Here is a 26131-nt window from a genome sequence, read left to right on the forward strand (position 1 = left end):
TGTGTTGGGAGAAGGGGTGGAGTGCAAAGAATGAAGATCGAGCCAAACGTTTCAGCGGAGATCATTCACCTTCTTATAATGTACAATGCCTAGGTCTTTAAAGGCTTTTCTTTGACGTTCTTATTTACTATACTCTAATCAGTCATCTCCATACTTCAGCAGACACTTGCATCCTTTCTGTTCCAAGAGTTAGGACAAAAAACTCCTCTAAACGTAAACAGCACACCTTAGACTCTGAGAAGAATGGTATGAAAATATAGCCTAAATGTGCATTCAGCACCCATTGTTAATACATCACTTGCCTACAGAGGTAAACTAAACAAAACCGACAATAAAATGTATAGACAAAAGATAAGAGAAACAAAATCAAAAGTTGATAATTGAAACCAGTTCTCCACAACCAATACTTAAAACTGAGCAACAGTACACTCTAAAATCATAATTTATATACCGACGTTTTTTAAATTGACCAAAGTTGACGAGAGGCAAAGTAGATGAGTTGTCATATTTGATATATTTTATACAGAGTGAAGCGAATCACAATTATAGAGAGAATATCAACGTTGAAAGAAGGCACATGTGCATGAAACGACTGCATGTTTTCATTTGCCGAGCTGCACGAGGTCGTGACGTCGTGTGAACTCTGACCTATGAAAAAAAAAAAAAAAAATCGAAAGTCCTATAGGGGAGACTACTGCTGCCTGTTACCCTTCACAACATCCGGTATGCGAAATGGCGTCGACTTCTGTGTTCCTAATGATGGTGAACGGACAAATAGAGACTGCAGAGGTAAATGCATAATTTAGATTAGTATCCTTTGAATGATATCGATAAAAATGGCAGCATTATAAACATGGTTTAATCTTACTGGAAACGCGTGTTCTGTCTGCTCTGGTTATACGGCGCTTCTTACCGTTGTCATGTGCGGACATGACTTCGAACACACGTAGAAGTTGAACGCCGTTGTACAGAAATTCCCTTAAGATATTTACTTTAAGAGATAAAAACATGTAGCCAGAAAAATAAAAAAAAAGCTTTTTTAATATTTTTAAATACTCTAATTTAAACTTGTTGGAATGGACAGTATATCGAAAATGGCAAATCATTGTTTCATATTTATTTCAAAATATGTTAACAAAGTAGAAAGTAGTGACATATACATAACCTTATAGTGTAAAATTGTTAGCGTATAGCTAAATAACTGAGAGTCTAGTGTTTTTCTTTTCAGATACTTTCTGAAAAGTTCTATTTATTGAGAGATTTGTCGTGACAAAATCTGGCAGGAATTTAATTCAAGGAAGGTAATAGAGGCAGATGTTTATTTAGGCCATTTACTACTCTCCCTTTTATCAGCAAGTGTTTATTAAACGCATTGTTTAGGCTTTAGAGAGATCAGTACTGAACAAGTGTTAGAGAGCCTAAATGTAAAGTAACGAGAGATAAAATGACAAATTGCTTTTTATAACTTTTTGTATATAATCCATGAAAGTTTTTTTAAAAATAATAAAATCATGATTGACCTAAAATTTTAAGGGTAATGGGAAATCAATGAACTGCTGCTTATCTAACATCTTCACAAATGTTGAATGTGTTTCAACACTAACTTTCATCTAGAAAACTACAAGGCATTTGTCATTTATATTATTTTTTATGGGTCAAAACGTAACTATCCTTTCTTTTATGGTTGGTGGTGCCATGGTTAAAGCAACTGTCATGACAGTGAGAATCAGGTGTCATTGGTTTGTTTCTTTGCTCCAACATACCTTTCTCTGAATGTGATACCTGTTTACAGAGCTGACTGTTGGTCGCAAACGCTGGGTACTCTAGGTACTGTGGTATTTGTGTGTGTATGTGTGAGAGAGAGTAGTCATGATAAGCATGAATTTAATTTGTAAGATTCATTTGATGCTTACTGATAAGTGTGTGCTTTTACCTTTTCATATATGTAACGGACTTGAGTCTGCCTTTGTTGGTGGGGTAAGGTACTCTGTAAATATTTATTATTATTGCTATTATGTGCAAAAATACAGTTAATATTGTTTGAAGTGAGCTGTGCCATTAGTCATAAGTTATTTAAAGTGAAAATGAAAACTTGTCTCACATGTTGCATGCACCCATATTATGCATTCATACACACACATCATACTCTGTTTTGAAAAGGGGGTGTAATAGATTTTTAAAAAAATGATGTGTATTTGAAACTTATAATTTGCATACCTTTCTTATTTTATGGTTTTTAGTTTCCAGAGTTTGATGACATATACTGTCGATATTTTTTCACACATGGTCCAGACTGGCTCATAACTTCAGTGAGTACATACTTAAGGATAATGACTATTTGTTGAATACAAGGTTTCCCTAAAACGTGTTTTTAAATATTTTTTATCAGAATAAAATTTTGAAGCATAAATTGTATTTAAATGGAAAACAAAAAACGAAAGAATTTTAGTGTTTCTTCAGGCACTCCTGTGGCCTCACTGTTTGGACTTTTGTGTCACTTTCTCTTTAGATTGTGTCTATGTTTTAAATGCCCATGTCATTATTAAAACTAGCTTCCTTAAGAAATACTTTTCATAATTAAGTAAACTCTTCTTCTTACTTTTCACTTCTTTGTCTTTGTCCATACACTTTGGTTATGTCTGCCACTGTGTCATCCATTTGCTGCTGGTGGTGCTTATTTGTTGTGTGGTTGTCAGTTCATTTGTAGTTTTTCATGCTAAGTTCATTGAGTGCACTAATACTATTACTACTACTATTATTATTTATTGTGATTTTTGTGTCTAAATATGCATTTCTGATAGAGTGATGAACTTTACTGGTTTCTTTCTTGTGGAATAATCTTTTGCGTTCTTTTCTGCTTGTTTACGCTGTTAACCAAGACTTGCAGTAAAAATGCATTCTTGCCGAGACCAAAAACTCCAAAGAAATGTTTCATGTACAGATGCTGTTATAAAGCACTTATCTGTTTCCAAAATATAATAACATGTGAAAGTGAAAGGTGATAATTGGAAAATGAGAAAAGTGGTCTCCAGTTGGAGTTAGGTCTTTGTTGATGGAATATGATGTCAGGATTCATTTATGGAAACAATATTTTGGTTGGTGCCAAAGGGACCTAAAAATTAGTTACTAAATAGGTTTCCAGCAGTTTTACAGAGCATGATTTCTCAATTTCTTGCTTACCTCTTATCCGAATTTCTTTTAAGTCATCCGGTCATCTGTCAGTGCAGGGAAATGAAAAGCCAAATTTCTCCTAAAATTTGTAATAAAATTATTCTTTGCTTGTGAAAATTTGAAAAGAGAGTGTAAAGGTTGTATTGATCTAAAAACCTAAATTTTAGTATCACCCCATGCCCTCAACTTGTCTTTTCCTTAAATCTGCTTTGAGAGAAGGTAAATATGCATTTCCAAATGTAGTTCTCCATTTTTGCTATGTTAAGTGCCAGGCTTCATATGGCCTGGGCATTTCCATTGTACCAGAACAACTAAAATGCAATTTTAAGATAAGGAGTCAAGAAGGATGAATGACTCTTAACATGATTGACAGAAGTAAACAAAGACCCATATGGCTGTGCACTCTGTTCTTTGCCCTCTCCCCATAGTATTGACAATATAATTTCATTTATGTTGCAAGATAATGCCACAGAATTGATCTCATTGTGTGCATAGTGTTGTTTGAAGGCTTGGCCTCACAAATAGGCGGATTATTCCAATGGAATTAGTATCTTGTAATGAATGACACCCAATTATTTAGGACATTGTTGCATTCAAGTGAAACTTCATGTTCCTGAAATGAAGCCATAACATATTGTTGTGTATAATATAATATACAATATAATAGTTTTTTTTTGGTTGTGTATACTTTAATACAATACTTTTACCTTGTTTTAGTTTCATTTGTTCAAGTGCTTAATGGACAACTAGATATTTTTAGGAGACTGTAAACAATTTATAGCACAGCTTTTGAAATCATTAAATCTTCCTTTTTTTTTTTTGGTCTGTTTTTCACAAGTCTGTTGCCAGATGTTTGTGTTTAAAACACATTTATCATTTGTTACATAGTAGTGATAGCGCTGTTTCATGTTTTCTATTACTGTTATAATACCGAGATTTTTCATAGAGCATATGATAAAGAATTTAAAAACTGCTTAAAGGTATTTGATATTTTGTTTTATCAGCCACAATGTTCTTAAGCATCTATAATTTGAAATGTAATTTAAAAAAGGCTTATGTAGAGGGGAATGCAGATTTTAGTTTTACTTATTTTAATTCAACAATTTGTTTTAGGGGTTGGAAGAAGGAATCACACAGATAACAAAAAAGAGCCAAGATGAAAGACAACTATTTGTGTGGAATTTTCCACTTGACATCACTTTCAAAAGCACAAACTGCTATGGATGTAAGTTTATCATAGTTTGAGTCATATATATATCTATATATCATTATAACATTGTGAATAATGGGACTTTTTATTTATTCAAAGTGCATTATTTTGATTTTGCACATCTTTCTATCTCGTTTCTCATGTCATAAATTTATGCACATTCTCACAAACATTAGCATACACAGACCTGCACAATTTTTTTTTAGGAGTATACAAAAACAGTCAACTGAAAGAATGTAAGGCAAGGTGAAATATGAAATTTCTCATAATCGTTAGGTGTACAGATAAAGCTGTTGTATTGAAAACACAAAATGATGTTTTGTATTATGATCCATTTCAACAGGGCCTCAGTTAGTTGTCAGCGCTTATGGGCTTGATGCTTTTGGTACAGATGTGGTGAGAGGCTATGGATGCACACACGTGCCCATAACATCAGGAAGGTAACACATTCTTCTTTCAACTTGAGCAGTGAATGTTTTTTTAGTCATTACAGCATTTCTGCTCTGTATGTTCAGGTGTGGTGTTAAAGACTAAAGAAATGAAGGGAAGTAAGTCCTTCACAACTCTAATGGTTGTGTATCTTATCAAGTATATAATTTTTCAGGGTGATTAAGTTCCATAGTGGTGCAAATAATTTGCTATGATTGTATTTAATCATGTGCCCTTTACAGTCACAAACTCTAGGTAAATCCTCCCTTTTTGTTCTTATGGTATATGCCTACAGACATAACGATACCCAGGAAGAGGTCAAACCCTTGACATCACGCTAGCACATAGATATGCTTAATAAGGCATACAATCCTAGTTCTCCCATTGCCTTTAGAGAGAATTAGCTGTGCTGGGTTCAGATCTTGTTTCTGGCACACTGTTCTTTTTCTGCATATGGTAACTGTTTACAGGGCTGACTGCTTTACTGTGGTAGAGCTTTAGTGGCTGTATGGGCATAAAACACCAGTGCTCCTATCGCACTCCACCAGATCTTTAAGTGACATTGTGTATATGCATACTGACTACATTGGTACATTATTTACAAGGCAAAATAAGTGTAAAGGATTTATCAGTAGGTTACCAGATTCTCCTGTTAATTAACGACTGTCCCTAAAAAGTAGTAAAATAGCAAAACTCAAAAACCAGTAATATTTAAAAAAAAAAAACAACCAAAAACAACCGAAGACTAAAACAACTTTCAGTTAAAGTTATGAGCACACATCTGCACAGAAGTCTCACAACATAAACGATAATAACAAAGATACCCAAAGAGCAATACCAAGTGCTAATATTTAATGTTACCTCAGGACAATTGAGCAAAGCAAAATAAAGAAAGGAAACGAATGAGGATTTATTTTTGACAATGAAAATGTCACAACGGACCACTGCTGTAGTTGATAAAGCTGACACACACCTATGCATCCGACATGAATGAATCAGGAAATGAGTTTTCTCCTCTAATAATTGTAGTATTTCTAAATGCTGGGAGCGGGTCTAGCACATGGGGCTTTAAGATACAAATGAAATGACATTCATAACTAATGTTTCACTACGAGTTACATGGACACGGCGAGGTGTGACGTCTCCAGTTTGTTAAGATGAAAGATCTCAGACTTCATCTACTAGCAACGGCTGTTATATTATAAGCCACAGCAAGCAAAATATAGACGCGGTATTTGTATTAAATGGAGGCCTAGCTCGAGGAAGACCTGCCACAGACTCTTTGGATTATACTGTGTAAAATGCACTATTCAGCAAATAAATGCATACTGCGAGTTAGCGGCTACAAATATTCACAGTACAGAGCACGACCTTTTTCTCTCATTTATTCTCGGTTTTTGCCCTTCGGCCTGCAGTAGGATTTAGTCGTCTGCAAACATTGCACGGGCACCAGGAGACGATTGGAATATTGCCACCTGGCGGCCTCCAGAACTGCAGCCACGCTGTTATGTCTGGAAACATAGGTGGATGGCGGGGCTCCACGACAACCCTTGGAAACATTGCGAGGTCAGCCGCCGTCGTCGTCTGGAAACGATGTGACGCCACCTGCTGGTAAGAGACGTCATTGGAATCACTGCGCGTGCCACTGCCGGCGCCTGGTGCTGTGTGAGGCCACCTCTTGGACCAGAAGCTCTTTAACACTTTTCTCTCTGTTTCGCTCCCAACTCTCGCCATTCTGGACATTGAAGCAAAAGTTTGAGCCTGCCGCGCCACTGAGCTGGTTGGTCTGCGATTGCTACGGGTGCATTTGATGACATCGTGAGAACCTAGGGAGCGCCAGTCGAGACAACGCGATCCTCACATTTGGAGAACGATCAGGGGTATGGGACGCTCATGTTTGTGGAGAGATCAGAAGCGTGGGGACCTTTACGTTTCTGGGCAAACCGTTGTTGAAACAGCGTTTTTGTGTGATAAAAGACTTCATATACCATATACTAATACATGCTGAACAGATGTATATCACACGGGGAGCACTAAAGAGGACTGATAGTGGCAGAGGCGGCGTTTCGGGGTGGCAACTGGGGCAATCGCCCCAGGTCCCGCGATAGGAGATTCTTGTGGTTCGGTATATAACCTACACTTACGGCTCTTGACCCCATGGGGCCCCGCGTACTGCTAAAGCGGTTACAGGATAGTGGGCTCGGACTTTTGAGTCTACTGGACTGACTGTTGAAGCTAATGAGGGACAGTTTGTGTTTATTCTAATTTGAATCTTGTCAGGGATTTCGATTATTCAGGTTTTTGAACGCGATTTTAAAAAAAGATGTCTCCTAGATTTTGGTTTTTATTTTACAAGCGACTGGTCGGTATTGCAGACACATAAATAGCAGCTGTGACCTGTTTGGTTTTCTTTTCTCGTTGTTTTGGACGTGAACTTTCAATGCCTTGTCAAAGATTTGTCTGTTCGTAGGCGCTTGTATGATATACTGTCATCTTTTTAGGAATGTAACAGAGATTACTTCTACCACCGCCAATTGACCCGAGAGGCAAGAGCCTTCTCCACTTGACGTCCCCGGGCCTGGCGAAGGTCCAGACGCCGTCTGGCCGAGTTCCAGCTTCACTCTCTTGTCTTTCGTCCGTCGGAACTTGTTCGCACGGTTCCTGGCCATTCGCCGATGTTCGGCCCAGAAAGCTTCGCTGCCTCACTTTTCTTTTCATACGATAAAAGCAGCTAGTTGGTGGACATTTGCAGGCTTGCCCGTCCATTTTCGCGAGTCACGTCATGAACGCATATGCACTCATATAAAAGCATAGCAGCAGTAAATGACGGGGGACCGGTGAGAACAAGTCTGTGATCAACGGAAGACTAGAAGGAGAGGTTGGAACTCGGCCAGGCGGCTTCTCGGTCTTCGGCAAGCCTAGAGGCATCCTGTAGCAAGCGCTCCGGTTTCACAGGCTAGTTACGAAGGTGAAAGTAAGGATCATGTACGGGCTTCCGACTGCATTATCTTTAAAAAAAAAAAGCTGAACTAATAATAATAGTAAAAGTGGTGATGATGAATTTACTATGTAGGAAAGCCCACAGTGGCAGGACAGCATAGCGTCAGTTGAAAGTGGCGATGATAAGATGCTTGATGCATGCAAACCACGTGTGTTTTCAATAAGCGACTTTACCTTAACCCCCCATCCCCTTCGGAAAAACGTCTTTGCGGGCTAGGAACAAATTGATCCGGCCGTGAAAACAGGACGACTTGCGTGTGATCGCCATTGAAATTCAGATCATTGCTGCAGACAGGGCCTGCGGATAGGCATTGTCAGATCTTCCGGCGCTCGAGAGAGGAAAAAAAGAAAAGAAAAACGCAAAGAAATGCATGGGCAAGAGGCGGTAAAATTGGTCCTTGCGGCCGTTTTAGGAGACCGCTGAAACATTTTGCTCCTTTACGAAAGGCGATTGTTCTTAGATCTCGGCTTCTGTTCCTTGACGCCTGCTCGTGAGAGCGGCCAGGAAGCCTAAATGGAATTTTCGGGCTTGCCATTTTTGCCCTCGATGCCCGTGTAATGGATAGGCCAGTCCAGAAAATTGGACGCGACAAAGGAAATGGTACGTGCTGTTCTTTCTAACCCCACCATCCCCCGGCCCTCATCCCGTTTGTGCGCGTGTGGTCAGGGTCTGGCTGCCTGTTACTGACCAAGAAGCGATCGAGCAGTGCGCGAGTGGCAATGGGCAACGAGGGTGATTGGCAGAGCGTCTCCGTGGCTGGAAAAACCTTTCTTTTTCCACCTTCCATTTTCTGCTAGTGGCGGTTAGAAGCCTTCCATTTTCTCTGAAGGCCGGTTAAAAGTCTTCGCCATTCTTATTCTTGGTAGACTGCACCTTTCATGAGCTGTGAAATCAGATACTCACCTCATATAAACAACGATTCCCACCACGCTTACTCCCCTGTTCCCCTCCAAACATATGCAAAACTGCAGAGAGGCATCCTAGGGGTATCCTTCAGCGGAAAAGCAAGAAATGTTCTTAGTTGAGTTGTATTCAAAGGACTCTTCATTTTTGTCCAGCCTTTCAATTCTTATCGCCATGTACCACTAGAAGATCTCTCAGCTGCCGAAACTTGCTAAACTTTCTTCTTCTACGGTTGGTAGAAACTCCGCTAAAGTTAAATCCAATTTAAAGCGGTTTTGTAGACTCGCTGATTTATTTGTTCTCGCTTTATAGGTAATTAACGAGGCCAGCTGAAAGAGGACGGGCTAGGGAGGCTAAAGAGAGGTTTCAGGTGTGTATGCGCGCGTGCGTGTATCGAATGAGCGAGACTTCTTAGCCTGCTTCTCCTTTCTGTGAGCGAACAGAACTCTGCTTGTCATTAATTATGTGCTATTTTGTTGTTTGTTGTTTTACGCCGAGTTAGCACCTAATGCGGTATCACGTTGAGCTACTCCAGCCTGTGAACAGGCATCTCAAACAGAAAAAAGAATTACAAGTGTGGAGGGAAGTCAGGATTTAACCCGCAACCCGCAGGATTTTTGTCTCTCGTTCTTGTGACAAGCGCTTTTCCGCTGCATCACGGATCCGCTCGTCCACTCACCTCACCCTTTAGCCACTTATTATTATCGACACACACCCTGTTGATTTCTTGTATGGTTTGTGTAATGCATTTTTTTTTAATTAAATTGAGCTGAAGTTGGAAAACAATGATTTTGTAGTCATTGGAAGAGTCTGCGAACACATGGCATAACGTGTGTCGTACAGTTGTGTTAGCTTCTATGCTAGCCACTTGTTGCTTCCTCATTATCTCAATGACATAAGTAACTCAGCCATTCATTTAATTTTTTCTTATATTTTTCGAGCAGAGTTGAAGATATACTTTTTTGGTTTCTTGACAGCGTTCTGGAGACTGTTGCCTTTTCTCCGAATTCTTCTACCGTGATACTGGAGTCTGCAGCCAAGAGTTTTGTTCCCAGCCTTTCCTTGTTATTTACCCTTGCTTCAGGTCCAACCACTCCTAGCTCCATCCTGCTTCTCAGCTGCAGTTTACGATGGCGCTCTGCTGTTGTTAGATCGTTTCATGATTTCTCGCATGTGGGCGAGACAGTGCGTTGAGGGGAACGAAGTATTTTCGCAAGTTTGTGTACCTGACACGAGCGTCTTATTGTGGAGACAACTCATCTCGCTTTTGCTTGACCTCACGGAGTCGTGTACTTCAGTTCATCCAGAGCAGAGTCGCCTTCTGTTCGATATTCGTCGCATCCGGCCCAGAGTTCACCAAGATGCCTGATTAATACTCCTTGAAAATCCGAGAGCACTGAACGCCCGCGAGATGCTTTCATAGCTGCCGGTCTTGACGGCGTTGTGGCAGTGCATTTCTCTTTGTCTGTTTTTAAGCCCTATAGTGCCTTCAACATCTCCGCGAAGTCATTTTGCAGCCAAAGCGAAGGCTTATTAAAAGAGGAGCCTCTGGTCACATTAGGTCTGATTGTTCTTTAGCCTGAGAAATGGCTTCCTGCACGCAGAACCTTGAAGAAAACCCGAGGCTGTTCGAGAAAATTTAAGGAGTGTATCCGGCAGCGCTTCCTTTTGAGTCAACAACACCTGTACCTTGTCATCAGTAATAATACCACCAGAACACCTACCTTGTAGAAACGTTACCAAGGTCAGGTCATCAGCATGGCTGCCGCTCCATTTCATTGCCGGTGAAAGATTAGAAAGGACAAATTACATAAAGTTTTGTCACTTGATTTAATGTTTTGCCTACCATTGATTTATTTTTTTGGTTTGTGGTAGTTTCGAAAATGCCTGCATATAAACTCGCGAGTGTACGCGCGTACGCACTCATGCACACACACACACATATCTTCACTCTTTACCTAGTAAGACTGGAACTTTTGCAGGAGGAGGGTGGGGCGGTAGGGTGTGGGGACACGTTGTGGATTCAGACGAGAGGTTTTATTTGTTAGTCTTTGTCGAGTCGCCGGAAATATTCATCTTATGTGGCAAGGGAGGACGTTTTTTTCCTAGAGGTTTTAGAGCCTGTTGTATCTCTTGTGCCAGGCAGCCTCATCCATTGCTGGTATTCCTACTTTTTACGACTATAATGAGTGGTTGTGCGGTAAAAAGATGCGACCGATGCTAATCTAAGGTCAGTCGAGTGTTTTGGCTTCAGGGAAGAAATGGGCTCTAAAAATCGTGAATAATAAAGTCTGCGGTCACAGTGACTTCTTCTTTTTCTTCAAGTTTTCTTGTTTTTCTCCTCGTGCTGGTATAGCTGCAGACGAAATAACGCTTTTTTTGTGCAAGAGGCAACATTCTCATGATATTGGCCACCATATGATGAAAGATACAGTTCAGCTGCTATCATTCTGAACCACCTTTCTCGATTGACTATATATCAGAGATATTAAACGACGATTGCTTGTAGGTTTTTGCAGGTCATTTTGTGCAGAGACTTCACTTTTATTTTTCTGCTCGCTCCAACCAAAGCCATGACAATGTTTGCAAGCTCGTTATGCAGTACCATGGGAGGATGAAACAGCGTGGAAGGGCCGTGTTCCAAGACGTTTTCTGTGTGACCAGCAGGAGCAAGAGATCAATCCCCAGCGTTTCTACTTTATTACGGCGGACTTAAGACCGGACTTAAAGGGAGGTCATTCGTGCAGTTGGATGGGAGTGCGTGGTAGACATGCTACGGCATTCAGAAAATTTTCCGATCCGCTGGCTTGCCCAGCTTACCGACGGGAAGAGTGAGGAGGTCACGTGTCTGCACCTTGGACATGCGCAGGAGAGATGTCAGAGTCACGTCAGAACAGTCTCCTGAAGGGACTCGCCTCGCGCTGGTCGTTGGTTCTTCAATACCACTCGTCGCAACATGCGTAAGTTCATTGTGTGTGTGTGGACGGCCTTCTCCATCCTAAGCCGCCTCTCTTCCTCCCGAGTGGACACCGGAGACCGCACACCCAGACTGCAGTGGCCCGACGTTTAGTCCAGTGGCCTTAGTTTCCTCGCTGCTACGCGCCGGTCCTCTGTGGTTGCTTGGTAACCGGCTGGTAGCATGCAAAAGCCCGCTTAGCTCATTTTCATGGCGCGCGGCGTAAGCACCTTTGCGGTGGGATGGTCACAGGTATCACCAGTGAAGCATGCGACGACAAAGCCTGCCAAATGTCAACTACACCTTTGTAGACACGCGGCCCTTGCACCGTCTCTCTCACCTTCACACACTCTTATTGACACGTATCACGTTTGCACTAGACTTTCCCTGTCAGTCTCATTCTTTTGTTTGTTTTCGTATATTCGGAGTTTTTCTCTTTTCTTGGAATGAAAGTGCGCTTCTTTCTGCCTTTGTCTCCCTCCCTTTTTTTTTCTATGCTTCCTTGCATCTCGTATGGGAGAAGAGTGAGACATTGATTTTGTCGTCTTCCTCCTCTTCTCACGACGCAAGCCGTCAAACACCAGCACTTTCATCTGTTCACGAGAAAACATAAAGAGGTGATGAATCGACTACCTGCCTCTTGTCTTTGATGTTGGCTGTTGCCTTGACAACCTAAGCTTTCGGATATATTTCAAAGAGGTTATGGTTTTCCTATTTCTTTTGCACAAATGAGTTTCTTCATATTTGTAGGGTTGAATTTTGTAAGTTCTGGTAAATCGTATCTTTCAACGAGTCAAGTCCAGTCATTTGAAAAAAATATAACTGCAGCGGTAAGCCTTTTTTTTTTTAAAACCACAGACCAATCTGTGTTCAGGCCAGACGACGACAAGCGCAATCTCTGCTGGGCAAATCTCGATGGTTCTCTTGCACGAAATATCACGTGTACATGCGTGTGTGAATCTGTCTTCGTTTATTTGTGTGGCGCTCTGAATCTGCGTCCTTCTGTCTGTCTGAGGGCTGGTGGATGGAGGGGGAGCTGGATGGAAACTGATCGTGGCTTAATAGTTCTTGACTTCTTCATCAACAGTCCTTGCTGACTGCTTTCCTTTCGTCTCTTCGCAGACTGTGGAGTTCCGCTGCCGGAACCGTGCGGACGGCGCGAGTGTGGACAAGCTTGTAATGAGTGGTACGTGTGTTAAGTGGCATTTGTTTCAACACGAACATTGGCCAAAGACGCGTTTGAAAGGAACTAATGACTTCTGAGAATGGTAAAGAAAACGGGGAAATGTCACAAGGAGGCAAGAAAACATGGGTTTACAAAGCACAGGAGGCTGGAGCGGGATTGGAAAACTGGCATTGTATATTTTTCAACCCGACGATGCAGAAGGTTAATTAGGATTTCATCAGAACTTTGGAAGGGTACAGGAAACGCTTTGCTATTTTCGAAAAAATGTATTTTCCGAGACATTTTAGTCTTGAATATGGGAGGGTAGGTTTCTACAATAAACTCACTAACGGGTCTGTATTGCCATAGCTGGAAAATGTAGTGCCTTCCATTCCCAAGCAAGAAGTGGAAAAGCCTGCATCCTTAACGAACTATCCTTTGTCTCGACAGGCTTTTTGCCTGAGAACCGTGTATTGAAAAAGTGACTTTCTGTGTTTAGAATGTCACATTTCTCGAAATGTGGGTCTGCTTTTGAAATGTTTGTTTTATTCACGTTGCATTTTCTTTTAGAGAGTAAGGTGGCTTGTTCAAAAATGGGTTTTTCCCCTTGTATGTCAGACAAAATGTCAGTTTTCCAATTTCCTCTGGTCGAGGTTGCTCTCCCGAAACATTATCCTTTCATGCAAAGCTTTGTTTTTTTCCCCCTTTGCTAGAATTAACGCCGTCTTTCAAAACGTCTTTTATTTTTGCTGGTTGGCCTCCTAATCGCCGTCCAGCACAGATTTGGAGTTTTTTTTTTCCAGACTACACGCAGATTTTTGACAAAATCCGGAGACTGAGCTAGAACAGAAGTGGTGGGAGGCGCCTAAGAAGCGGCGTTCTAGGTGGAGTTCTAGGGTTTGCTATATGTCTGTTGTTTATGATAGTTGTATATTTTTCATTTTCCCTGCGACATCGTTTGTACCAAACAGCGGTGTTACAAACTTGTGATTTGTAAAGAGATTAGGTCACAGGCAGTAGCATTTCATGGCTCATAGACTGTCCCGCACCACTGGTCCATCGATCTCCTTGACCAGGAGTCTCGAGATGGCAGTGTACCACCTCTTTATGGAGAAACAGTTAAGAAAGAGAAGAATGCGCGGAATGAGAAAGCCCTGAGCTGTATGAAAGTGGGCTTAGAAAGTAACTTATCTTTTAAATAGTAAACCCTTAAAACACTGTATGTGTGCACTACCCACGGGGTATCGATGTACACAAACACCCACACTTTTCTCCACTCCTGGTAACTGCGTGAGGGAGTCACCCAGACCCCTGAACTGGCCACTAAGACGATCCCCTTGCCACAATATGTCACGGAAATGATAACCACAGGATGTCTAGTGACTGATGTTTGGAGATGGGAAATAACTCCTCGTGCGGGCTAACTCGATTTCTGTAGACTCCTCGGTAGCTATGGCGGTAGCTATGAACCCATTCAGTTCCCTATTTTGCCTCAGGAAAAAGACTTACCCTCGCTTCGGAACTATTGCCCCTGGAGGGTAATTTAAAGCAATGATCGCTCTTGTCTCTCTCCCTTCCTATATACTATATAAACATCTGTGTCTATCACTATATATGTATATAGGGGGTAGCAACCGAAAACAGGTTAACCATTTATTTCCTGTATTATTACAAAACCCATCAAATCGTTGAAAACTTGTGAATTCATACGACAATGACTCCGGTGCACCTTTGAGAAGTATGGTACTCCAGAGTCTAGACAGCTGTTCTCAGGAAACAGCTCAGAGCCACGTGAACAAGAACATGTTCGAAACCAAGTGGAAGATCAACAAAGCAGTCTCGAGAAGACACGAGATTTAGTGCTTAAAGGCCACTTCGGGTTCACAATTATTTGCACTGGACTGGGTTAAGGTCGTTACAAGATGCTAAGTCACAAAGTCTGAGAAATTAACTCCTTGCTTCGAGATACGCCGGACGCCGGAATCCTTACCTGAACTTTGAGAAAGGGTCGCTGTCAGCCACGTCGTCAAGGTGAGCTTGTTGTCTAAACATCTCGCCAGTAGTTGCCTTGAGCTTTCGCTCCGACTAAGGTCTTTATCAACACATCGAGAAAAGCAAAGATTTCTGTCAGTCCACCTGGAGTTTTTTTTCTCCCGACAAATAAAAAAAAGAAAGAACCCAAACCATATGTGACAAACTGCTGCTTGCGCTTCGTTCTGTTAATCTGTCAGCAACTTTGAGCTTAATTCCATGTTTGACCCTGGACCAGCCTTTGCTGAACAATGAAATCGGAAAGATTCCAACAGTTTTTTTTTGCTGCCACAGTCGCAAAAGAGCAGCATCTTCGTCTCTGCTGTGCCAGACCCCGTTCACCCAAAAGACATCTGAAATCCCGATACGCGGTTAACATTCCCCTCACGTAGTCCGTAAATTTAGCGGGGGAAAAAATTTGAGGAGAAATCGGGTATAAAGAAAGATATAATGTGTCACAGTACTGCTAAGCTTCGGTAATCTGTGAGGCACATGCAGGAAATTAAAGACCGTTGTATCTTTTCCGCTCATTTTTTTTTTCGTGCACCTGGTGTCTTCTTGATATTGATGTTGTTTTTGTTCTCTTCCTTCTTTTCCAGTCATCCTCAGTCGTCTTCTCACTGATCACTAATATCAGTATTCTGAAGCCATTTTTTAATTTTAGTTAATTAATTTATTTGCAGACATAAAGTGCGAATACCCATGTTTGTCCCCGAGTCGTCTTCCCTGCTGCAGAAGCTGACCAGCTGGTTCCTGGGTCGCCGACCAGAGTATGTTGACCCCCGAGTGGTGGCACAAGGGGAAGGTCGTGAAGGTGAGGAGAAGTTGATTTAAAATTTGTTTTCTTGAAGTTTTCTGTGTTTCCGCGCTTCGAACCATGCTATTTTTGTTTCTGCAGACATCACCATTTCTGTCCCCAACCTGTGTGTAACCTGTCTCTGCCATCACAGATCGCCATTTCTTTACCCTGCCTTCAAATGGCTGCTGTTTGCCCGTACGGCGTTAAATCCAATTAATCAATCAAGTCAGTCGACCCGCGCTTTGAACACGGTAATTTGGCATCGGTCATTGTCATCAAAGTGGTGTTTAAACCGACCAAAGAAAAAAAAAATTTAAACACTTTTTTATATTTCCCCCTAACCTAGCTCGCTTCTTCCCTTGGTGAGAACGGGGAACCTCTGCTTTGTGATAATATTATGTTGAGACGATTTCTTCATCTAAGACCCGGCAGATCAAACATGTCCTCTGCAACGAGCAGCAAAGACGGTGGAGATGGGATTGAGATGGTGACGCAAGATTAATTTATCTGGAGTGCTTCCCCCCGATAGGATAACGCTTGTCTGCCCTTGTTTCTCTCCACAACTTCATTGTTAAAAAGCGGAGGTTAGGTTTTTACCAGTCTTTATTCACCGCCTCGTACCGATTTGTGCGCGTGCATTAGGACGCGCTTTCAAGATTTCCAGCCTCATCATCGAGGGGTAAGGTGCTGCATGCGCCGTCGCCGTGGGGAAAACAAAATCGAAGAGAAAATTAAGTCCTTTGACCGCTCGCCACTTGTAGTCATTGGTACGTGGTTAGCACGTGGTACGTTGTCTCCAGAACACTAGAGATAACACTGCAGTCATTAGGACTCAAAGAAAAAAGTTACAAGGACTTAGAACACTGAAGTCACTAGAACATTGTAGGTTCATGAACCAGTTAAAAGGACTAGAGTCATCAGGATGTTGCAGTCACCTCAACAAGTCGGTCTCCAGAACAATGCACTCAAGTGGCCGGCACCAGTCGTCTGCATGCAGAATGTTTTCCCTTGCTTGTAGTTTACAAGAACTGCATTCCCGGTTTTGACATGTGCGTGGCACCATGTTTGATGGTAGCCGGACCGTAAGTCGCATGTAAGGACTTGTCAGAACCGCGGGGTAAGGGTTCATATGTTGCCGCTGCCTCCTGGGGAACGGACTGTCGTCGAGAACTGATGAGGGAATCGTCATGAGATGCAGATTCTATAGACTATTTCTGAAACTCATTGAACTCTTTTAGTCTTGAAGTCTTTTTGTCCAGATAATACAGTCAACATTTAGTGCTGAGTAGTATACGCCTTCATTCTTTTTTTTTTTTATTATTTGGAAAAGCAATGTCCCTTCACTAAAGCGGCTTAAAGTACTAACTCTCCCGATTTTTTTTTTAAGTTTATAAGTTAATTTTGATTTTGGAGTCCATCGTTGGACCTGCTGTAATCTCTGTTAATCTGCTGTAATCTCTGGACTGTGATTTGCTATCGTTACATTTTGTTTCACTTCTACGGCTTCAGCTGATCCGTGGACTAAAAGTCCTTTCTTTAGCGACGCCATTTTCATCTCAGTGCAGTTTCTTGTTTGTGCACGTCGACAGCGAGATGAACATTCTGGAAAAACTGCTTGATGACAGCAAAAACTGTCAACAGCTCGTTTGATCTGCGGAAATGTTTATTCTGAGCATTCTGGGTCTGTTTTTTCCCCTGATGACATAAACAGTGACAGAGCTAACCTCTAAATCTTGGATGGTGACATGCGTAACCAGTCCTCTGTTTTCTACTATCTGCAGGATTTCTTTTCCATAGTTTATGCATTTATTTTGATTTCATATACTTGTTGGATGATGGAGAACTGTGTCAGGTCAGTTGTTAATCAGATGGCACTAAACGTTTTTCTCCTCCACGCTTTATTTCCTTTTCTTTCATGTCGTCTTGGTCGGTTTCTTAAATTTTTCCCTATACTGATTATTAGGATTATTTGTGAATCACCATGAGCTTGCTTGTAAGTCTGACATATGGCGCTGTAACTGATAATGGAGTAGAAATGTTAAGAAAAAACTTTGGGGACGTCGAAATATCTTTAGAAATCCATTTTCTTAAGGAGGAGACGAGATAATTACCCAGTGTACATGTATAGTTCAAGGAATTGCTCGGGCCTCTCCCCAGGCCCCGTCTGTCTGGGTGAAGTACAAGTTGAAGGCGAGCTTGTCAGACATTGATATTAAAAATGCATCATCTTCAGTTCGCCGCTTTAGACTGGATTGTGCAGTCAAAGGTCACATCCCTTATCGACGATATGTGACAAACTTGATTCGCGTGCCGGTGAGATAGAAATAGTGAGTGTGGGTGTGTGTGTCTGTGTGTGTGTGCGCGCGCGCTGACGGCAGTGGTAGCAATTTGCAGCCTTACGCAGTCTTCCAGGCGAGCGAAGTCAAGCGGAAGTGCTTGGCATTTTGGGTAGAACTTAAGGAGAAGACTTGTGGCGTCCTTCCGGCAACTGCTTAGGATAAGATGTCGTCTCTCTACACCTCTGCTTCCGCCTTTTTCGTCTATGGCTTCCTCCACCCATCACCCCCGGCCATTTCAGCACACGCCTGACGTCTTTGTCATGTGATTAAGACCAGTTATCAGGCCTCGTACTGGCATTGAATGGCCTTTGTGTGTTTGTGTATATATATCTTATATGAGTGTGCGTGCGTGCGTGGTTCCAATTTTTCGCTAAGCCTTTATCCACTGCACTATCCACGTAACCCTTTAACCAGTTTCTACTCGGCAGAAATTGAAAATCACCCCCACCCAATCCCTTTGCACTCCACTTTATGTCCACCATCATCCCCTGCCTGGACAGTCATCCCTCCTACCATCCCCTCCCCTCCCTACTTGCTGTCTCCTTCTCTAGCCTGTCAGCTTGACATGCCGTGCTTTCACTTGCTTCTTAACCCTCCATTCCGGCCACTTCCGATACCGCCATTTCGTGTGGCCCGTGCGGCCCCGCTTTTCAAATCAGAGCTGGCTAGGGTTAATTATTGCACCGTGCCTAATCAGCAAAAACAAATATTTGACAGCCAGTTTCAAATTATCCGCTGCCTTTCACCTCCCTTGCCCTGTCAGGGGGCGGAAGATCGATGGGGGAGGCGGATGGAGCTGGGGGCGAGGCGAGGGGTAGGTGCTGACGGTGACCACGCAGCTGTGAAACCTTTAGACCCCAGGCGGAGTGTACCACCAGACTGCAGGCCCGTCTAAAAGGTGAATTCTGCATCATACATGTTTCCGCTCCCCACCACCCGCTTCCCTTTTTTGTGTGTGAAGAGACTTTCGGGGTTAATTACGCCGATATTCCCTACTTCCTTCCCCGTTTAGACAGCTTCCTTCCACCCTGCCTATACCGTTGAGAGAATGCGAGTATTATTTACAAAGAGTTTCTGGAGGACGTACACAGTATCCTTGGCATACGAAGATTTAGGGTCACTGAAGATGGACATTGAGCACAGCTCATCCTACTCTCTCCCCTCCCAACTCTTCTTGCTTCATTGTCTCTCTAAAAAAGGGTTTGAGATAAACACTAAAAAATTCTACGAGAGCCACTCCGGATCAAACTTGCATTCACAACAACCTTATTTCGAAGTTTTATGCCCGCATTTCATTTATTTCTCGCTTTCCGAAGGAAACAAACAAAAATAAAAATTAATGAAAAATGTAGCTCCACTCCGCATTCTGGACCTTTACGCTTGTTGAAAGTTAAAAAATTTGAATTCATTGTAAGTAGGAAAAAAAGAATAGTATTTATCAGTTTTTAAGGTATTTCTTTTCGAAAGCGAAGCAATTGAGTTATTTCGTGATTTCCTGAAATGCCTCGTCGGCAAAGACAGTGATGAGATTCTTTAACAATTTTTCTATTTCTCTCGCTGTGTGTGTGTGTGGGAGTAAAAGAGAGAAAGAGCGGGTGGTATATGTGTGTGTGTGAGAGAGAGAGAGGGTTGTGGGCTGGTGGGTGCGTGTGTGTAGAGAGAAAGAGACTGCGTGCATGAGAGCCGAGGGAAGAGGTCTCGGCATTTAAAGACTTTGTGGGCATGCACGAGGCATCAATCTTCATATGGCATATCTTCTCCACCCCTAACCTCCGAAGCCTGCCCGTGCTTTCGTAACGATGCTCACGACTGTCCGTCCGGCCGTTGGATAGTGATCGTGGATTGTGGGAATAGAGGAGCAGGGGGGAGGGTAGAAGGAATGGTAGAGATGTTGCCATGCAGAATCAGAATAACCCCGGGCGCTAGGTAGGTCATTTTAGTGCCTAATAACGGTCAGTAGACGAAAGAGGTGAGGGCGAAGCGTCTCAGAAGGAGATTTGTCATTTGTCATCTGGTGAACAACGGATCGTCGCTGCTTGCTTGGCTGGAGAGATTCAAGCACTGAAGCAACAAAAAGCCAAAGAGATATCAGGAGGCCCGATGACTGGCTTCGTCGACTTTTCGTCTGTTGATGAAAGACCTGTGTGCTGAATGTCGCACCCTGGAAAGGCAGAAAGTATGTAGTGAGAGGAGTGGGTGGGGGAATACTACTGGGACCAGCCATGCACACTCATGAGCAGAAGGCCTGTAGACAGCTAGATCGATCTGCTCCTCCCGACACTACCCCCTCTTCCCAGCCACTGGGGCAATGAAGAGGTCGTCCTTAAGCAGTCCCCATCAAAGGATATTGGAGTTGGTCAAATTGGCCAACAGGGTTTACGTGCTGGACGCGTTACCCGCCAGGCGCCGCGCCCAAGGCTGTGGGAGTAATCACCCTGATTTCTTTGGGGAGAAACAAAAGATTATATACTGTGGACGCCAGCGAGATAGGGCCCGGTGTCCGAGCCACGCAGCAGGGATGAAAGATAAAAGACAACCAGAAGTAAACACTAGAGTCCCGTTTGTTCATTTGACCCATCGCAGCCCGTACGCAGGCCTGACGAGAGGGGGGGACAGGGGGGTCTGGTGTACCCGGGCCCGCGGCTGTCAAGGGGGCCCGGCCTTGGTCAGCGGATTTTTTTTTCTTCTTCTCCTTTTCTTTTTCTTTTAAAGAAAGGTCTAAGGACAGAACACCCAAGCATTACACATGCAGAAGTTGAGTTTGAGTGTAGATATTGAGATTCGAATTGTAAACATACATTATATACTGGGAAAATGATTTACGATTACAAGTACAAGGGGCCCGGAGAGGTCGTCTGTCCCGGGGCCCGGGCTGGCTCTCGGCGGCCCTGCCCGTACGGAGGTGTGTATGCTGTCGCAGGGACTCTGTCTCATCCTCTCTGTCTCACTTTTCGCGACGTCAGCACGGGCACACAGAGAAGTGGGGGAGAGAGAGAGGGTGAGTAGAGAGGCAGCAATCGGCTTGACCAATGACAAGTGAAGAAGATAAGGCTTGATATACTGATCGGATAGTCTGGAGCTAGGTCAGAACTAAGGCCTAGCAGTCAGCTACAATAGTAATAAAATAGTAACAGTTTAGCACGACTGTACAGCCTGTCCAAAGTTGGAGGATGATGAGTCGTTTTATTTTGTTGGTATTTGGCATTTGTATTGCCGCTCATTTCAATAACTCTTTTGCGTACATCTTAGCGCCTGCATTACATTTATTTTTGCACACATTTGTGTTACATTCATTTTAGCACGTGAATACGTTCGGTTTATCACGTTGTTAGAAAACTGTTATTTCGTTCATTTTTATGACCTTTTTTATTTCGATGGCAGCAGTTGTCGCGAAGAAATGCAAAGGCTAGTTGTAGAAATTAGCTTCAGTCTCCAGCGATTTCAAGACTTTGTAAACACATCAATATTATCAAAACAAGGATTAATCCTGAGCTGAAAATATTGATGTGTTTACAAAAACTTTTAGTAAGAATTATGCTGCATACTTTCGGTACTCTCCTGATTCTGGAAACTGCGCATGCATCAGTCGGTCCTTTCTTGTGCAGGAAGACAGGGTGACTAGTATGGTGTCTCACAGATGTACTAGACAGGCTCAGCTACATTTTAATTTAATGAGCAGCCGGCAAAGCACATTGGGGTAAAATAATTGGGCAGAAAATGTACAAAATGTTTTCCCAATCTTTGTATTTTATTTTCACTGCATGTTCATGATATTTGGTTTACCTTTATCATGACATACACCAGTGGTACAAGAGGTGGGTATGATTAAACCCCAAGAGCAGCGCGTTTCTCTTAAAAATTTTGCTTGGGGGTTACTACCCTTTCTTTATTATGAGCAAAATGCAGGGTGTATGCAGTGTATATTACAGTGTATATTACAGTAGAGATCAGTCATCAAATCACAAGTATTACGGGTTAATGTATCCAGCTGTTTTCGTATCGAGTAGATAGTTAATGCTCATCTTATCTTCCTACACGCACTTGAGTCTTGCTGCCTAACAGGCAGATTCACAAGAAAGATAATTCAGCGATGGAGATGCGATGCTACAGGGTGATCTGTCTTGTCTCGTAGAACACCACATCGGCCGCGAAGAAGCACGAAACCGAATTAAGCACCAGATTGGAATGTATGCAGGCCAGGCCACCGAGCAGCGGCTCAAACTTAAGTGGTGTGGGCGAAATTCAATATCATCAGGGCCTGCACAGCCATTCTACACACAGAGGTAGAGGCAAGGTGAAGGGGATAAGAGTAAAGTTGCAAAGACAGCAGCTGAAACTGGACAGGACTTGCGGACAGGGGTATCAGACAATGGCAGAACTGAGGAAGACGAGTTTGGGGGCAGGGGTTGTAAGAAAGTCTGTGTCAGACTGAGGGACTGATGGTAGTCGTGGTGGTGGTGATCCCTATGAGCAAAAATAAAGAAACGGATTTATTCGAATTTTCGTCATTTAAATTTTACAACAGAAGCAAGAAAGCAACAAAAACAATGTAATAATTTTCAGTCCAGAAATCCCCCCAACAGGTAACATTTTTTGGGATTCTAACTTTTGCAGATTCGCCTCTTGTTAATTCTGTTCCTGCTGAATGGGGTGGGGAAAATCCATTTTGTTGTCTTGTCAACAGGCTTTTCGCATTATTCTTCTCTTACTGAACAACCAGGGTGGCGGCCGTTCATCGCGTTCGGTAGCTTTGGCAACAGGTGAGAGTCGACCGGAATTTGCTATTCATCTGCGAGTTCCTCAGGCGTTGCTTCAGTGCACACAAATTTAACTTCTCTCTCCCTTCCTGCTCATTTTCTTTCTCTGTGGATGTCACACATCATATTCCGCGTTGGTCTCAGTATAATTTGTTTGCGGTGGTTTTTTACAGACTAATATTTCAGTTTTGCGACCTTTGAATTTCCGCTAATTTGTTCAGACTATTCGCCATAGAAAATACTAAAGATGGGGCTTTGTTAGAAACTGCGATCCCTGACTTCCGTTGTAATGCAACTAGAGTTTTAAATTGAAGACAGACAAGATGTTAATAATCCACAGCCCCATACTCTCTCAGGTAACCGGTTCATAGTTGATGCTTATGATGCCGTGCTTTTGTGGCCAGCACTGTGTGTTTATTTCTGGCTGTTGTTATGTCTCACAGTTGTTTGCTGATATGTTTTTGTCTGTGACAGTAGTATGCTACTGCTTTTTGTGTTTTCTTGGGCTGTGGGCATTGTTTTTATAAACTCATTAAATCTTCTGTTAAATGGGGTATTGCGCTATATTCATCTGTTATTATTGTTAGTTATTGTTGGGACATTATGGACTTGAGGCTAGCTGTAATCTCATTTGGACAGTTACGATATCTTGTGGCACACTTTATTGATGTATTTACTAGATTCACTTAACAACGACAGAAAGAATTCTTGTTATTGCAATGTCCATTCTAGTCAGTAACAGGAGACGGTAATGTCAGAGTCCACTTACTGCCTCGCTCACATAAAATAATAATCTTCTGCCATTGACAGTATGGTCGTGAATACAATCTTCTTCCACTGACAGTATGGTCGTCAACACAGCTTTGTGGGGGTGGGTAAGGCGAGCGGTTCAGGAAGACAACTGTCTTCAGTTGTGGACAATTTTGTCAGTGTTGTTCATCTTCTCCTCTTTGCATTAGCTTTGCTCGCCCACGAGCCCTACTTTAGCGTGCGTGTCGGCGTTTGCTTTGAGCCGCAATATGAAATATGAAGAGGCAATAAATCACTTCGGTTGTGCAATGTCCATGGATCGGTGTGGCTAGAAGCCGCGGCGGGGTTGAAGGAAAATATGATTCTTTTTTGGGCCACCTCAATAATCGGAGTTTGTTCTTTCAAGTGTTAACACGGGGGTCAGCTAGGATACTGTGTGATGTTTTCCCTGGAAAGGCGTAATGTTTGATGCGTTTGTTCTTTTTGTTTTCTTCAACAGTGACACGGGTTCGTTCGCAGGGATTCATCACCATCTCCTTTAACGTCGTCACGAAAGACCTGAAGAAGTTCGGGTATGATGTCCAGCCATCTGATATCACGAATCCGATCCTGCCGGAAAGAGTTGGCATGGCAACCACCGGGACTTCTGAAGCATAAGCTGCCTCAGTTTTGGGAAGAAATAGGGGGAAAAAAAATATAAGTGACTGAGAGCAGAAAATGTCGTGAATAAATGTAGCTACGAGCGAATTGGACTGACTGGATTTATGCTTGGCGGTACATTTTTGTTGGATAGTTTGGTACATTGCCATCCGGCTGTGTTGAACACCTTGGTATGAATGGGAAACTAATGGTCAGGATAGCACAATACTAACAGGGAGAGAAAGTTGTTAGAGAGGAGGAGGAGAGAGACGCGGGAGGGGATGGAGAGAGAGAAAAGAGAGAGAAAGGCAAATTAGGAAAAAGATCGTTCCTATAACCGAGTACTCATTATTGAAAGCCAAGTTTCGAAGGGAGCAAACTACAGCACCAGCTGTACCTTTGGTGATCGATAGAAAAAGAAAGTTGAACGAGAACAGTTGTGGGAATCCTGTTTGGAAGAGAAACCCTCCTGAGCATTAACAAGGGAAAACCTTGATTCCGGCTGTGTCATTTAGTTCACTTTGAAATGGTATTTATTTTTTTATGGGTATCTGTCATCTTATTACGTAGAGAACTGGGGAAACAGGTTGTTGGTGTGTGTGGGCTGGTGTTTGTGGGATGGGATGTACTAATGAACGCTGTTGCAGATGTTGCCGTCCATTCATTTAACTATTTTATTGTACATGATTATCTTACAAATCTATATTTGTAAAAGAATTAAATAATTAGATACATCTTTTTATTTGTTGTTGCTGTGTTTGAAAGGGAAAGTGCTACTACCTACAGGCGATTTTGCACAAAATCTTTTTATCATTTTCTTTTGCATTTAAATAGAATGGCAGTTTGTTTCAGATTTTATCTCCTTTTTGCTGTGTCTCCAACACTCTTTGATGTGTGAGAGCGAGAGAGTGACTGACGTTCGCCGCAGATAATAACTTCTGTCTGTTTAGGCTGGCAACACAATCTTCAACATCATAGCCAAACACTGAAGCGCCCACGTGTTGAGAAACAGGGAGAGTTGTTTAAAATGACATGGCCTGGAACAGCGAGCGTTGAGCAACAGGCGGCTCTTGTAACAACAGTCCCCTAAACAGTTGGTCCCTTCACTCCATTATTCCTGCAACGCTATTCCCAGGGGAAGAAGACAGAAAGAAGCATACCCCGTTTGCTGTTTTTTGAAACGTTTCTTTACATCCTGTTCCCCTCCCATCAGGCTTTTTGTTTTGTACCGTGACAAACATTTTCGTAGTTAAACCATTTCTACGGGCGTCAGCAGGACGTCTCTAGGGGTCACTGATGGTCTTGTCCCTACTGCGCACACCACTCAGCCCTCGCCCGCCGCACGGTCTCATAGTTACAAGGCAACGAGCTTTAATCAAATTAAGAAACAAAATACGTGCAGTCACGTGCAAGCATGACATGGTTTATCCCGAGGAACAACTCACGGTCTGAGACAGGAAGCTGTTTGTCTTCATGTAAAACATGTAATTCGACGACAGTTCTCCCTCTTACAGAACTCATGGACTTTTAAATAGGAGGAAGAAGAAAGAGAGATACTTTATCTGTCCTCCCTTCCTCGTAAACCTCACATTCTTTCTATCTATCCCAGTTTCTTTCTTGTGCACACAAGCACACTTTGGCATACATCCTGCAAGTGTATGGCGCTTCTCTGTGATCAGTCGGCCATTAATCAGTGCCCAGGGCTACAGTCATGCGAGGCGAAATTAAAGAGCAGGCACCTGTCTGTTTAGCGCGCTTCTGTAATGCTTCCTGCCCTGCCACTCGGAACACCTGGGGAGACGGAAAACAACAGCGGCAGAAACTGCTTTTACTTTAGACAAGGGCGATCATCGCCTCCCAGAGGGCCACCAGCTTGTGAAGGAAGAAGAAGACTACTCGCAGCACTGAGCTCGTCACAACATCAAACAGCCTCTTGGTTAGCGACCTCAGCTTCAGACAGCGCCTGGGAGTAGGTTCTCTT

General features: G+C 42.7%; 1 protein-coding gene across 1 annotated transcript; it reads left to right on the forward strand.

Annotated features, from left to right (window-relative positions):
- The first annotated feature begins 674 nt into the window (after positions 1-674).
- On the forward strand, positions 675-24886 carry LOC112561858 (B9 domain-containing protein 1-like). Its single transcript, XM_025234668.1, has 6 exons — positions 675-789; positions 2241-2309; positions 4285-4396; positions 4725-4821; positions 15550-15680; positions 24011-24886. Exons 1-6 carry the CDS (start codon positions 733-735, stop codon positions 24166-24168), a joined length of 624 nt encoding a protein of 207 aa, XP_025090453.1. The 5' UTR covers positions 675-732; the 3' UTR covers positions 24169-24886.
- The last annotated feature ends 1245 nt before the right edge of the window (positions 24887-26131 follow it).

Source organism: Pomacea canaliculata, linkage group LG1 (genome assembly GCF_003073045.1).
Source record: "Pomacea canaliculata isolate SZHN2017 linkage group LG1, ASM307304v1, whole genome shotgun sequence".
NCBI classification, from domain to species: Eukaryota; Metazoa; Mollusca; class Gastropoda; order Architaenioglossa; family Ampullariidae; genus Pomacea; species Pomacea canaliculata.